Source organism: Bison bison, unplaced genomic scaffold, assembly GCF_000754665.1.
Source record: "Bison bison bison isolate TAMUID 2011002044 unplaced genomic scaffold, Bison_UMD1.0 scf7180017864066, whole genome shotgun sequence".
NCBI lineage: Eukaryota > Metazoa > Chordata > Mammalia > Artiodactyla > Bovidae > Bison > Bison bison.
In genome coordinates this window covers 7,331,523-7,347,131 of record NW_011494638.1, presented here as the reverse complement: position 1 = coordinate 7,347,131, position 15,609 = coordinate 7,331,523, and the positions used below count along the sequence as shown (strand labels likewise).

The 15,609-nt window shown below is 39.8% G+C and overlaps 1 protein-coding gene across 4 annotated transcripts in view; it reads left to right on the top strand.

Annotated features, from left to right (window-relative positions):
* Positions 1-15,609, top strand: part of MYO1E (myosin IE) — a 221,232-nt gene that overhangs the window by 114,632 nt on the left and 90,991 nt on the right. For all 4 annotated transcript variants that reach the window (XM_010836828.1, XM_010836830.1, XM_010836827.1 and 1 more), the window contains one exon: positions 441-535. In XM_010836828.1, coding sequence (XP_010835130.1) covers positions 441-535 — 95 coding nt within the window. The remainder of the gene's footprint in view (positions 1-440; positions 536-15,609) is intronic.

Genomic DNA, 15,609 nt, shown 5'->3' with positions numbered 1-15,609 from the left:
TCAGTTTCCTCTAGGGTCCCAAGATCTCCAACTTGCCTCTTAGGGAAAAAAAAAAATAATGTAGAAATTCTGATTTAGTACAGGTAAGATCCAGGTTTTTAGTAGGCCTCTCCTAAGACCTGTTGCCCAAATGCCTTTCAGAGACCTTTAGAAATGGAATGTGGCCTGCAGAGGCGTGCTGCGGGTAGAAGGGCGTGGTGTCGGAGTACCTGAAGACCGTGGGCCGTGTCTGAAGGCTGAATCACTCATAGGCCTACAGAAAAGTCCTTCCAAATTCCTTCTGTCTTCATTGTGTTGGGTGTACCTCCTCAGCACCTTGGCAACTTTATGATTCTTGTATTACGCAGCCTTTAGGCCTATACAATGGCATGTTCATTTCCAAAGCCGAGAGAAGAAATGTGTTGCTTTTATCTGACCATGGTTTTGTTTTGCTTTTCTAGGCACAGTATGAGAACCCACCACATATCTATGCTCTTGCAGATAATATGTACAGAAATATGATAATTGACAGAGAGAACCAGTGTGTCATCATCAGGTATGGAAAAGAACATTTTTGGGTCCAGGGAACACAAGATCATGCTGTACATAGGATGCTGTCAATGAGCGATGCTTTTGCAATAGTTGCTCATTTCAGAGTCTGGTTAATGTATCTGAGTAACAAGCAGCCTGTTAGCTTTGCCGTGGTGTACTTTATAACTTCAAATCATAAAGCTTCGAGCTTCCACGAGGTTGCTTTTTGTACCCATGTCACTTGAAGCATTAAGGCTTTAGGGCACATGGTTCTAGCTCAGTCTTTCTCTGATTGTCATCAGGCCCGGAAATAAAAATCTCAAGACACTTCCCCTCCCATTTTGGATTGTGTTGTGGTTTTACTCTGAATTGGAGATCCTTCATGTTACAAGTATAGTAAGCATGTGTCACTGTTTTGTCGGCTGGAGTCCTTTTTTCTAGGTCCTTTTTCCTTAATATTTCAAGTTTGAACTTTTTTGGGGTTTTTTTTGTTGTTGTTATTTGCTTTTAATTTTCTGAAGGCATTACTGGTCAAAGCCAGCATTCGGCATCCACAGCTATATTTTGCAGTCCTTTTAACCTGACCCAGCTCTGAGTCTTTGCTGGCTTGAAGTGCTTTTACAATTTTGTTTACTGTTACAAACATTTTCAAACATACAGGAAACACAAGCAATCCGTATTTCCATCACTTAGAACTTGGCAGTTATTAACATTTTGTTCATCTTTTTAGTGCTTTAATTTTTTAATTCTTAATTTTTTTTAATGAAAAATAAAGGAAAAAATCCTATTTTTAATTTACAAGCATACACAAAATTATGAAAAGTATTATAATAAGCCCTGTGTATCTGTCATCTACTTTATACATTTATTAATATATGGCCAACCCTGTTTTCGGAGAAGGCAATGGCACCCCACTCCAGTACTCTTGCCTGGAAAATCCCATGGACAGAGGAGCCTGGTGGGCTGCAGTCCATGGGGTTGCTAAGAGTTGGACACGACTGAGCGACTTCACTTTCACTTTTCACTTTCATGCATTGGAGGAGGAAATGGCAACCCACTCTGGAATTCTTGCCTGGAGAATCCCAGGGACGGGGGAGCCTGGTGGGCTGCCGTCTATGGGGTCGCACAGAGTCAGACACGACTGAAGTGACTTAGCAGCAACCCTGTTTTACCTAGTCCTTCCACTCTGCCCCCACTTGATTCAATCCTAGGTAGAAAATAATTTAATTTGTCAGTAATTCAGGGTATACCTCTAAAAGACCCTTCTTATCACAACTGAAAAAAAAAGAGTAATTCCTTCAGTATGATCTAATATTATCAGTATTCCAATTCCACGATTGTCTTATAAATTCTTTTTTTTTTTTTTTTACAGTTGATTTATTTTTATTTGGGTTTCAAAGGCTCATGTTTCATACTTAGCTGTGTGTCTCTCAGGTCTTATAATCGTTAATACTTCTCTCTTATTCTTTTTGTTTTCTTGGTGTTTATTTGTTAAAGAAAAAGGTTTGTCCTGTAGAATTTTCTGCAGTCTGATGACAGCTAGTTGCATCCCATGACTTTGCAGTATCCCCTATATTTCCTGTAAATTGACAGGCTTTGAAAGCTTGATTAGGTTCAATTTCAATTTTTTAGCAAAAATGCTCCATCATTGATGCCTTGCACTTAATGCCTGTTTGGCTAACTTTTTGTGATGTTCAGATTTCCAGTGAGTCCATCTATTATAAATTCTCATTTCACAATCATTTAATTAATGGTTGGAAAATAAGTTTCTAATTGTATTCCTTCTATATTAATTTATTAATTGGAGTTCTCATTTGTTTATCATAAAATACAATCTAGATGGGAAAATTGGATAAAAAGCTTGACTTGTTATTTTCATTTACTAATTTTTGAGACAATAAGTTGATGCCCTAGCAGACTCCCAAAGTATAATGTTTGTGTTTTAAGTATCATTCTATACTGGTGGGTTTTAAATACTTTACCTGTTTAACTACATTGCAGTTTTTCTTTTAGGTTCAAATAGTCTTACCTTTGGCTTATGAGAGTCCTTTGTATTGGCTCCTTTGTCCCTTTGATGTGACTCCAGTAGTCTTTGATAGTTTTCTTGTATAAGATGTTCCAGGCTTATCTTGTACATTTTCTGCCAAGCCTTAGGTTCAGCCATTTCATCAGAAAGCCCTGGCTCATTTTAATGGGAAACGGTATTTAGAGACCGTCAGTCTACTGATGAAGAGTGCTCACTGCTGTGTGTTAATGGTGCTGCTTGTTCTTCTCAGAGGACAAAAGCAAGGAATATGAACTTTTTAAGAAAAACATGAACCATCAATTCACACTGATAATGTCCAGTTCATTTGTAAGATTATAGAGTTTTTATTTATTTGGATTTTATATTTGGATGCCATTTCTCTTATTCTGAAAACCTTGGTTCCTGATGACACTGTTAGAATTATTTGCACTATACTATGTCTGTGCATAAAATTATAAATAAATAATTAAGTATATACTTATACTCAAATAAGTGTATATTTATAAAAGATATATTGCATAGTAAATAATGGGGTAAAGCAAATAAATAATTCTATTAATGCTCCAAGATAACAATACAAACATTATTTGTAGCAATACTATTTCGCTTTAAAATTTCTTTGTTCTTTTTTGTCCTTAGGATGTACAGTCAAAATGTTGGATTTTAAAAGTCACTTAACATAATACTTTTCTGTGTCATTAACATGCCAATTTGACCTACAGTTAGGTTCATGTGTTTCATTTTAGAAGTTTAAATTTTTCATTTTGTTTTAAAATTGTTTCAACGATTTACATGGCTCCAAAGTCAAAACTATAAAACAGGAATACTGAGGCATTTTAAGATATAGACGTCATGATATTTTATCTCCAAATATTTCTATATGCATCTCAAAATGTTTTCTAACTTAGCCCCAATACCATGATCACAACTAAATAATAAATAAACAGTCCACATTTAAATTTCTCTAATTGTTGCAAACATGTCCTTTCTTGCCAGTTTATGCAAATCAAGGAACACTGGCTGCATTTGGTAATGAGTCACTTTTTTAATCTTACCAGAGTTCCTTTCTCCCATTTTTTTCCCCCCCAATGACTTGGTCAAGAGAACAACCCAGTTTTCCTATAGACACCTTTTAGATTGGTCCAGTTGCTTCCTCATGGTCTCATTTCTCTAATTCCTTCAATTTTCTGTAAATTGAAAGTTAGATCTAAATTCTTAATTAGCTTCCGGCTAAGCCTTCTGGAAGGACACTTGTGTGTTGATGAGTCTGGTTGCTGAATTGGAAATGCTTCTGTTTGTTCCCAAGTGGAAGTCACTGGCCAGTAGAGAGGTGGGACATGTTTTCTTGACTCAAATTAAATGCGAGAGGATTAGGCTGAGTTTTCTAACATATTCCCTTGCCCTTTCTCCTTTCTCCTGGGCCCCTAGTAAGATGAGAAGAAGGGGAATGGTCTTGTTGCATGAGTTTCATCAGTTCGGAGCTGCTTCCGTTTTTCCTAGTTCACCTTTCTCCCTCTCTTGGATCTCCTTAGTCGGTCCTACAGGAGACACTTGCTCTGAGGCAGGACATGTGGCCACTTCTAGGAGCCTTCTTTTCAGTGTTCAAGTGGCAAAGACTTGAAGGCCCTGCTCCAGGGAATTCTACTGCAGTCTCTGTGCTGGCAGAGATACAGGAGATGGCAGGACAGGGAGCTGCTTTGACCTCTGATGTTAACTGCCCAAGTCAAGCCAGACTTCACATGTGAAAGGCACAATTCTCCATGAGACACCAGCTGCAAGTTGCGAGGTTCCCACCACCTCCTTGGTTTCATTACTGCAACAACTCACAAAAGTCATGAGAGCCCTGGACTTATGGTTGCAGTTTTATTAGAGCAAAAGGATACAAAGCAGAAGCAGGAAAAAGTAGAGACACAAGGGCAAGGTCTAGGAGGGGTCCAGATGTGCGGCTTCCAGGCTTCCTCCCCCCATGGAGCCATGGACAGTGTTATGTCCTTCCAGTTATGGCGTGGGAACTGACAATACTATTGCCAACTAGAAAGTTCACCTGGGCCTTTGGTGTCCAGAGGTTTTATTTGGGCTCAGTCATATGCTGCCTGCATGACTGACCTGTAGCCTCCACCCGTCCTGAAGATTTGAGCTAATATGTGTAGTCTCCATGTCCTCCAGGAGTCACAACTTAGATGCAGCTTTCCAAAGCTCTTTTCATAAACCTTTGTCCAGTTCCCAAATCTCCCAGGCAAATAGAGACTCTCCTGTCAGGAAGGATGTTTCAGGGCCCTAGAGAACTACCTCCTAGTATTACCTCCCAAAAGCCTGACCTCTCTCTGTGTTAATTCTATATTACCCAAGAGCTGTGCTTTGTCTGCTTTGAGAAAGTAGCTTTGCTATCTCTGGCATGCCGTGGTTCACTCTCACCCGCTCTGTGATCCTGGGCAGCAAAGTTAACAGTTGTCTGGTCCTCTCTTCCTTGTGAATGAACTGATTGACTTCTGAAGTCTCTGAGGTTTGGGGGTTTTGGAACTCTTTCTTCCAAATAATGCTCAGGGAATTGGAAGGCAGAGGAATGCTGTTCTGGGTAGAGAAGCCCAAGTTTGCAGCCATGAGATGGCAGAGCTGGGTGTGGGTTCGACCAGGGCTGAGTTCAGTGCTGCCTGCCTGAATGCATTTGTGAACAGAAAACAAAACCAGCCTTCCTGGAGGCTGGAAAAGAAGTCTGCTCCTTATGCAAAGGCCTTCTGCCATATCTGGAGAGACTAGGAATTTTTAGTATCATTTAATTAGAAAATTAAAAATTAATGGTGATCTAATCTGTCTGGTGTTCCTTTTAGACTTTGACCTTCCGATTTCCCTGCTATATGACCTTATCCACATGATGAAATGAATACCCTTTATTTTTTACTTATCTATTTTTAATTTTAAAATAAATTATTCATTTATTTAAAAATCTGACTTATTAAACATTTTATTAAATAATGTATATATATAAATATTTTTTGTTAAATGCATTTCACTTTAGAGAGAAATATTTGGGATTTCCATGACAATACATATTTTATGCATTTTTAAATCTTGCTGTAGAAGAAAATGAAGATCAGATACATTTATAGTAAAGAAGTATTTGAAAAGAAAATTATATTCAAGTAACAAGAAAAATTTTATGTTTTTTTAATTAATTATTTTAATTGGAGGCTAATTACTTTACAATATTGTAGAAGTTTTTGCTGTACATTGACATGAATCAGCCATGGGTGTACATGTGTTCCCCATCCTGAACCCCTGTCCCACCTCCCTCCCCTACGATTTTTTTTAAGTTGAAGTGTGATTGACCCACAGCACTATGTTAGATCCAGATGCACAGCATAGTGATTCAGTATTTCTGTACATTACAAAGTGATAGCCATGAAATGCATACTCTTAGATGGGACGATGCTGTACATAGAACCAGTATTATCAGTTCCTCCCAATCTTATGTTTTCTAAAGAGGTGAATGCAGTGATAGGATGGACTGGCAGCTGACTGTTTCTGGATAGAAGTCAGTGTAACAGATTGAATTTTATTTATTAAAAAAAATGTTTGGCTGCACCGGGTCTTCATTGCTGTGCATGGGCTCGTCTCTGGCGGGGGTTCCTCTCTAGTCGCAGTGCACAGGCTTCTCATTGTGGTGACTTCTCTTGAGCCCAGCTCTAGGCACGTGGGCTGCAGCAGTTATGGCACATGGACTCAGCAGTTGCAGCGTGGAGGCTCTAGAGCACAGGCTCAGTAGTTGTGGCGCACAGGCTTAGTTGTTTCAAGACATGAAGAATCTTCCCAGACCATGGAGAGAACCCGTGTCCCCTGCATTAGCAATGGAATTCTTAACCCCTGAACCACCAGAAAAGTCCCAGCAAATTGAATTTTAAGAGAAAGAAATCAAGAAAGAAGACAGGCTGTTTTGTCAAGCAGAGACCTCCATCTAAGCCTTGGCTTTGAGGTTTTTTTTTTTTTAAGGTGAAGTATAGTTGATGTACAGTAATATATATATATATATATATATCTCGGAGAAGGCAATGGCACCCCACTCCAGTACTCTTGACTGGAAAATCCCATGGGTGGAGGAGCCTGGTAGGCTGCTGTCTATGGGGTCACGCAGAGTCGGACACGACTAAAGTGACTTAGCAGTAGCATATATAGGTATATTATATAGTGATTTACAATATTTAAAGGTTATGCAGTTACTATAAAATATTGGCTATATTCCTGTATTGTACAGTATATCCTTGTAGCTTACTTTATACATGCCAGTTGGTACCCCTTGATTCTCCTACCCTATCTTTCCCCTCCCCACTTCCCATTGATCTACTAGTTTGTTCTCTTTGTGAGTCTGTTTCTTTTTGTTACATTTAGTTTTTTGTATTTATCAGGTTCCACATGTAAGTGAGATCGTACAGTATTTGTCTTTCTCTATGTGACTTATTTCACTTAGCATGATGCTCTCCAAGTCTATCCATGTTGTTGCAAAGACAAAATGTCATTCTTTTTGTGTAGCCGAGTAGTATTGCATTGTGTATGTGTACCACATCTTTATCCGTTCATCTGTTGACCTGTTGACAGACACTTAGGTTGTTTCCGTGTCTTGGCAGTTTTAAATAATGCTCAGTAAACACTGGAATACAATGCATCTTTTTATCTTTTTCTAATTGATATATGTGTGTTAGTTGCTCAGTCGTGTCCCACTATTAGTGACCCCATGGACTGTTGGCCCACCAAGCATCTATCTCCATCCATGGGATTCTCCAGGCAAGAGTACTGGAGTGGGTTGCCATTCCCTTCTCTCTCTCTCTCTCTCTCTATATATATGGTTTCCCTGGTAGCTCAGCTGGTAAAGAATCTGCCTGTGATGCAGGAGACACTCCTGGGTTGGGAAGATCCACTGGAGAAGGGATAGTCTACCCACTCCAGTATTCTTGGGCTTCCCTCGTGGCTCAGCTAGTAAAGAATCAACCTGCAATGTGGGAGACCTGGGTTCGATCCCTGGATTAGGAAGATACCCTGGAGAAGGGAACGGCTACCCACTCCAGTATTCTGGCCTAGAGAATTCCATGGACTGTATAGTCCATGAGGTCACAAAGAGTCAGACATGACTGAGTGACTTTCACTTCAATTCACTTCATATATATACACACACACACATACATACATACATACGTATACATACACACGCAGGAATGGAATTATGGAATTGCTGGGTTATACTAAAGCTGAAACTCCAGTACTTTGGCTGCCTCATGCGAAGAGTTGACTCATTGGAAAAGACTCTGATGCTGGGCGGGATTGGGGGCAGGAGGAGAAGGGGACGACAGAGGATGAGATGGCTGGATGGCATCACTGACTCGATGGACGTGAGTCTGAGTGAACTCTGGGAGTTGGTGATGGACAGGGAGGCCTGGCGTGCTGCGATTCATGGGGTTGCAAAGAGTCGGACACGACTGAGCGACTGATGTGATCTGATCTGATTTTTAGCTTTTTGAAAAATCTCCATACTGTTTTCCACAGTGGTTGCACCAACCTACATATCCACCAGCAGGGTACGAGGGTTCCCTTTTCTCCACATCCTTGCCAACACTTGTTATTTGTGTTCTTTTTGATGATGGCCATTCTGACAGGTGTGAGGTGAAATCTCACTGTGTTTTTGATTTGCATTTCCCTGATGATTAGTGATGTGGAGCATCTTTTCATGTTCCTGTTGGCCATCTGCATTTCCTCTTTGGAAAAGCATCTATTCAGTTCTTCTTCCCATTTTTTAAATCAGGTTGTCTGTTTTTCTGATATTGAGTTCTATGAGCTGTTTCTGTCTCTCGCCCAGAGTACTCTCCCCGTCTGGAGTTATTTTCCTACCCAAGGCTGTTCTCATCTACTTCAACCTAGTGATTTCTTCATCCTTTGAATTTCAGTAGCAGTTCATATACCCCTAATTTTTGCCACCTATTTAATATGTTTTTTAATTAAAGTATAGTTGGTTTACAATGTTGTGTCCATTTCTGCTCTACAGCAAAGTGATATTAAAAAATATATCCTTTTAAAAATGTTATTTTCCATTATGGTTTATCACAGGATATTGAATATAGTTCCCTGTGCTGTAGAGTAGGACCTTATTGTTTATCCATCCTATTTATACCAGTTTGCATCTATTAACCCTAAACCTCCGATCTTTCCCGCCCCCACCTCCCTTCCCTCTTGGCAACCACGTCTGTTCTCTGTGTGTGTGAGTCTGGTTCTGTTTCGTAGCTATGTTCATTTGTGTCATATTTCAGAGTCCACATATAAGTGATATCATATAGTATTCTCTTTCTGACTTCACTTAGTATGGTAATCTCTAGATCCATCCATGTTGCTTCAAATCACATTATTTCATCCTTTTTTACGGCTGAGTAATATGCCATTGTATGTGTGTGTGTGTGTGTGTGTTCACATACACACTTGCCACATCTTCTTTATCAATTCTGTTGATGAATACTTGTTTCCATCGTGCTGCTAAGAACATAGGGGTTCACATTTCTTTTAGAATTATCGTTTTCTCTGGATATCTATCCAGGAGTAGGATTGCTGGATCATATGGAAACTCTATTTTTAGTTTTTTAGGTTACCTCCATACTCTTCTCTGTAGTTGCTATACCAATTTATATTCCCACCACCAGTATAGGAAGGTTCCTTTTTCTGCACACCCTCTCCAGCATTTGTTATTTGTAGCCTTTTTAAATGATGGCCATTCTGATCAGTGTGAAAGGGGTACCTCATTGTAGTTTTGATTTGCATTTCTCTAATAATTAGCAACGATGAGCATCTTTTCACGTCTGTTGACCATCTGTATGTCTTCTTTGGAGACATGTTTGTTTAGGTCTTCTGCCCATTTTTCATTTGGGTTGTTTGGTTTTTTTAACATTGAGCTGCATGAGCTGTTTGTATATTTTGAAGATTAATCCCTTTTTGATCACATCGTTTGCAAATATTTTTTCCCCAGTCTTTTTGTTTTATTTATGGTTTCCTTTGCTGTGCAAAAGCTTGTAAGTCTGATTAGGTCACATTTTTTTTTTTTTTTTGCTTTTATTTCTATTGCCTTGAGAGACTGACCTAGGAACACATAGGTACAATTTATGTCAGAGAATGTCTTGCCTATGTTCTCTACTAGGAGTTTTATACCACCTAGTTAATATTATTATCACTTTTTAAAATTTGCATGCACTCATTTTCAGTAGATTTTCAATCCTTGCTGACTAGAAATTTATGTTTCTCTGTTGCACATAATACATGTTTATCATTTTGAAGCTTGAAATTAGCTCTAAGTGCTGTTTGCATTTAGAAAAGGGAGAGATTGATTTGGACTGAAATAAATAGCAAAAGTGTCACAGAGGTGTTGGGACTTGGGTTGAGTCTTCCATATAGGGTGGGTGGAACGAAGACAACATTGATGGCTTGATAAATTCTGAAACCCAAACCATGTAATGGGGAGAACATGAGGAGGACATCAGTGTGGTGGTTAAAGAAAATCTACATTGACGAATAGTCCTTGTAAATTACTTGAGGGCCAGAACTGGGTCTCCCCCTTCTGTTTCTGTATGACAGCCATATGGCATTTGTGCAGTAACACAAGATTGGTTGATTTGAGGAGATACGGTTGATTGGGTGACATGTACCTCCTTGAATGACAGGCTGGGTAATCTACGGACAGGCTTTCGGGCCTCAGGGATGTCTTGCAGGCCTCTGAACAGAGACATGCTACCCCAGGAGGCTGGTTCACAAAGATGAGTCTGTGGGTAGAAAAGAGATGGACTCTTGAGCAAATATGGAGGTCTAGATGTAAGATGATAAGGACCTGACCTGAGTTGGAAAGGCAAAGAGGAAATTGATGTGTGACCTTCCATAACCCTGTGAAGGAATAAAGGAGTAGAAAGTGAATGTGGACCCCAGGCAGTGCCAACAGAAAGCTACAAATAGCTCCCTTAGTATCAACTCTTGTCAATGATGAGCACCTGAAGACATAGGCAGACACCTGTGAACCCAGTAAATGAGCAACCTAAATCTTCTTAGCCCAGTAGTCTTCTGTGCTCTGGAATCCAGAATTGAATTCCTATCACTTTTGGCCTGCATCGGCTGCCCTGGTGCATTAAAAATATATATGATGTTGATCTAAGAGCATCGCATTTGGTGTAGTTTCTTTTTTTTTTTTTTGCCACATGGTGAGGCTTGCAGGATCTGACTTCTGTGACTGGGTTCAAACCCAGGCCTGTGTCAGTGAAAGCATCCTAACCCCTGGATCACCAGGAAATTCCCCAGTTTCTAATATTTTTGCTTGAGATACTCTTAAGCAGCTGTTTTTATTCTGTCCTTAATGTATTCAACACCAGTTTGCAAAGTCTTGTTAGATTGTATCCTGACCATGTGACAAAGAACTATTTTTTAAAGAACAAATAAAGACATCAGAGATGTTTTGAAGGCACATCAATAAGATTTAGTGGCTGAATTTGAGAATTTTCGTAGAGGAAAAAGAGACAGTTCAGAAATCTTAGATTCAATAGTGACAATGTCTGCTTCAAGAAACATTTTGAGTTTGCAATCCCTAAGATTTGCAGGAGTAAAGATTAAAGACTTAAACACTTTAGAAAATTAGATCACTTCTAATATTTGAGTTATGTCTTATCTCTGCTGTCTGCCTCAGCCCTATCAAGTGTCTCATGGATTCTCAAGCTGTCTTCCTGTCTTTGATGTATTTCAGGAGCCTTTTATTGTTAGCATTGGAACTCTTTCCAATTTCTTGTTTATCCCAGCACCAGCATCCTTAGAAACTCCCTGTCCCTCTGGCCTGGCTTTGGGAGGCCCAGTCATCTCACACCCTGACTATAGGATCTGTGTGAGGACTGCCCTCTGTCTGCAGTCTTGAAGAACTGTGGCTCAAGTTTACCCTTTTATCCCAGATTCCCTGAAAATCTTACTTACCACGCTGAATTGAAGCGTGTTATTCAGGAAGCCCAGCTCATTAGCTAGTTTATATATTATCTATAACCATAATAGTAACCCCCTCTCAAGTACTTGCTTTGTATCTTAACATCCTTTACTTGTATCATTTACAACCTGCTGCTGCTGCTAAGTCGCTTCAGTCGTGTCCGACTCTGTGCGACCCCATAGATGGCAGCCCACCAGGCTCCCCCGTCCCTAGGATTCTCCAGGCAAGAACACTGGAGTGAGTTGCCATTTCCTTCTCCAGTGCGTGAAAGTGAAAAGTGAAAATGAAGTCGCTCAGTCGTGTCCACCTCCTAGTGACCCCATGGACTGCAGCCCACCAGGCCCCTCCATCCATGGGATTTTCCAGGCAAGAGTACTGGAGTGGGGTGCCATTGCCTTCTCTGATTTACAACCTAGGAAACTAGATATTTGGGCTTCCGCTGGTGGCTCAGCGGTAAAGAATGCCCCTGCCAGTGCAGGAGACGTGGGTTTGATCCCTGGGTCGGGAAGATCCCCTGTAGAAGGAAATGGCAACCCACTCCAGTGTTCTTGCATGAGAAATCCCATGGACAGGGGCCTGGTGGGCTACAGTGCATGGGATTGCAAAGAGTCGGACATGAGCGACTAAACAACAAACTAGGTATTATTACCCCCTTTATTGCAGATCAGGTAACTGAGTCTGAGAGGTAACGAAACATGTTAAGCATCTCAGATTTGAAATGTGACGAAGCCATGTACCAAGCCAGGGCTGCTTGGCTCCACTGTTATACTCTGTCCACTTGGCTGCTCTGAGCCAGAAGATGCCAGCTTGTCTGGTTAGTCATCTGTTACCACCCATGGTAATGGGGTACAGTGAGAAGATCTCTGGTGTTGAGTCACAGGGCAAACTCGTTATTCTGTTCTGTAGAAAGTATGTGACTTCTGCAAGCCTCAGTCACTTCATCTGCAAAATGGGGATTAATGTTCAGTTGCTAAGCTGTGTCTGACTCTTTATGACCCTGTGGCCTGTAGTATGTCAGGCTTCCCTGTCCTCCACTGAGGAATACAGGGGAAGTTGTTGAATAAGAAACACACATAAAAAATTTTTTTAACTGTTAAGGAGTGATGTATTAAAATATCTATTTTAATAAATAATTAACTCCTTTTACTGTAGTAACAGTAAAAGGGATTGTAGAGCTAACAAGTAGCTGAGCTGGGGTTCAAACTTGATGTTCAGACTAAACACTGGGTTCTTCCTAGTGCATCAGGCCTGGGCCACAATGAGCATTGCCCTGGGGCCATTTTCTTGGCAGACTCTAGGTGATAATTTTGTCTGCTTGACAATACTAATTGATTTGAAAGAAGTCAGTCTTATTTATCCTCATGATGTTAATGAATCTTTATCATTTGCTCAGTCATTTCTGCTTGATTTTGTATTTTATGCATTCAGCCATTGCACGTACTTGAGGCTTATATTTTTCAGTGTCACTACAGGCTCTGACAGATCATCACCCCTTTCTCTCCAGCCCTGGAAACCTTCAGATAGGCAAACTAAAACTGCAAAATTTTAGTTTGCTTTCTAATCTTCCTTGGAACTTGTGTTATTTCTCATCTTCCGGATTCTTTTAGTCACTAATATGTCTATCCTTTATAACTCTAGAATTAAAAAAAAAATTTTAACTATCGCTGTGTTTTTTACCCTTGGATTATACCTTCTGAAATAGGAGTCAAGCTTAATAATAATTATATGTATATGTATGCACACACACACACATAAAATCAGGTCTAGGAAAGTAGGACCCAGTGGGGATTTTCGTAACTTCATTGTCTTATCAGCCATTCATTCTAGACAGGAACGGCACCCTCTAATGCTTGCCTACTCACACATCTTCCCTCTGTCCCTCCCCTACCTGGCTAACTGTAACCTGTCTCATTGAGATGTAAGTAGTGTGACTTGACTTAGCTTATGAATTTCTTTAGGAATCTTTTCCTAATTCAAGCTCAGCAATCCCTAAAACTGTACCCCTATCTCCATGGTGTTACCACAGCATCAGTGCATTTGACCTCCCCTGGTGCAGTAGGCTCCTCTCATTCCAGGAGACCCATCTCATTCCAGCTTCAGCCAGCCCTTAGCGTGAGGAGGCATTTAGTGCTTGTTGGGTAAACAAATGCACATACGATTTCTATTTAAAATTTTTATCCTTTATAAAGTGCAAATACATGTGAAGTTGGCAGAGCAACATTTCAGTTACATTAACTTGAACAGTTATAAGGGAACAAAAGCTAGTGTGGTAAGAGCCAGAAGAAATTTTTTGAGACTAGCAAGTAGGGAGATAGAAGGAATGGGTGACTACTTATTCTATGAGATGTCTCCCCTCAAAATAAGGCCTGAGATATTTTAAAATTTGCTAGAATCAGTTGAAGTGAATTGAAAACACCATTCATTATTAAGTGAAGAATAACTTTCAGACTAAGAATAGCAATATAGTCTCTGAATCCAATTATTAGTATATCATTAATAGTCCCCCCTCACCCTGAACATTCTTTCCATTTCTTTGATACTTTAGCAAATGTTTCCATTTGTATATTGGATGCACACAGAAACATTACATTATTTCCTCTCTGAATTGATGTTTCCTGTGAAGTCTGTCTTGACTTTGTTTTACATTTGTTTAGCGGATTCCCAACCAGCAATATAAGAACTAGGGGGTTTGTTAGAAATTATTTCTAGGCCCTGTCCTTGGAGACTAGGATTCAGCAGGTCTTAAGACAGACCAGACATGGGCACTTCTTTAAGAACTTTGAGGATTGTGGTAGGCTGCTGGACTTAGGGACCACTGGGGCATTTTTCTAATTTTAAGGCACACACACTTGTAGAGTATTTTTTGGTCCACTTTGGAAGTCCAGTGAAGGCAATTAAGAGAGGTTGCTTATAATCATAAGCAGAGCAAATTGCTGTCCTTGTTGTGAGATGCAAAGCAGATCATTTCAGGTATGCTGTATAATCCGATACCTTCACATTCTTTTAATGTGGGGTTTTAGTCCAGGGAAAGAGAGTTTTTTCTCTCAAAGGGACAACATAATTACCGTTATATATATATATTGTAAGCTTCAAGTAATTATGTAACATTCCATTCTTATACCATATTCTGAGCAAAGTACTGGCCTCTGATCAATAAAATTTCTTTTTATGGGTCTGTAAATGGAAACCAAGAAATGAAAATTCCGATCAGTGTTCAGCCAGACTAATTATTTTAAATCTTCTGAAAACTATCACAGTTACTGAGAATGTAGATGTTCTATTATTGTGCCTGGCCTACTTATTATATGAAATGAGTCACTTTCATTATTCTTCTTTTTTTTCCCCTTTCAACAAAAGACACAAAATATTTTATGTCTAATCACAGTATTAGCCAGAGAAAGAGTAGGGGCATCACTGTATGAAGGTGTACAGTAATTTTCATAGGACTGTTTTTTTCTTTTCTCTTTCACATACACACAGCTTTCTCTAAGGAATTCTAAATATGAAAGGTGTGTACTTGTGACATAGTGAGTGGTGAAGTCGCTCAGTCGTGTCCGACTCTGTGCGACCCCATGGACTGTAGCCCACCAGGCTCCTCTGTCCATGGGATTTCCCAGGCAAGAGTACTGGAGTGGTTTGCCATTTCCTTGTGACATAGAAATAATCTAAAGAAATTAATCCTGTTGATTATCATTGTGATGTGTAATCTCACTTTTTCTGGAAATGCTGTTTTTAAAAATATGTAATATATGGTTAATTGCTTCTTCCAAAACTTTAAACATTAAGAGAAATTACATCAAAAGAAACAAGAGTCACCCAAAAAGCAGCTGCCCAACAAGTCAGAACTATTTTTTGCCTTGTTCCATTGTGGTTCCTGTCCATATGTTATTTTTGCATAGTTGTAAGCTATCATAGGTAGTGTCTTCTGCTTATGTTGCCACTCAACATTAACTGCATTGCCTTTGTGTTGCCACATAGTTTTCTATTCATTTTTTATGTCTGTGTTGAGAGTCCCTTGGACTGCAAGGAGATCCAACCAGTCCATTCTGAAGGAGATCAGCCCTGGGATTTCTTTGGAGGGAATGATGCTGAAGCT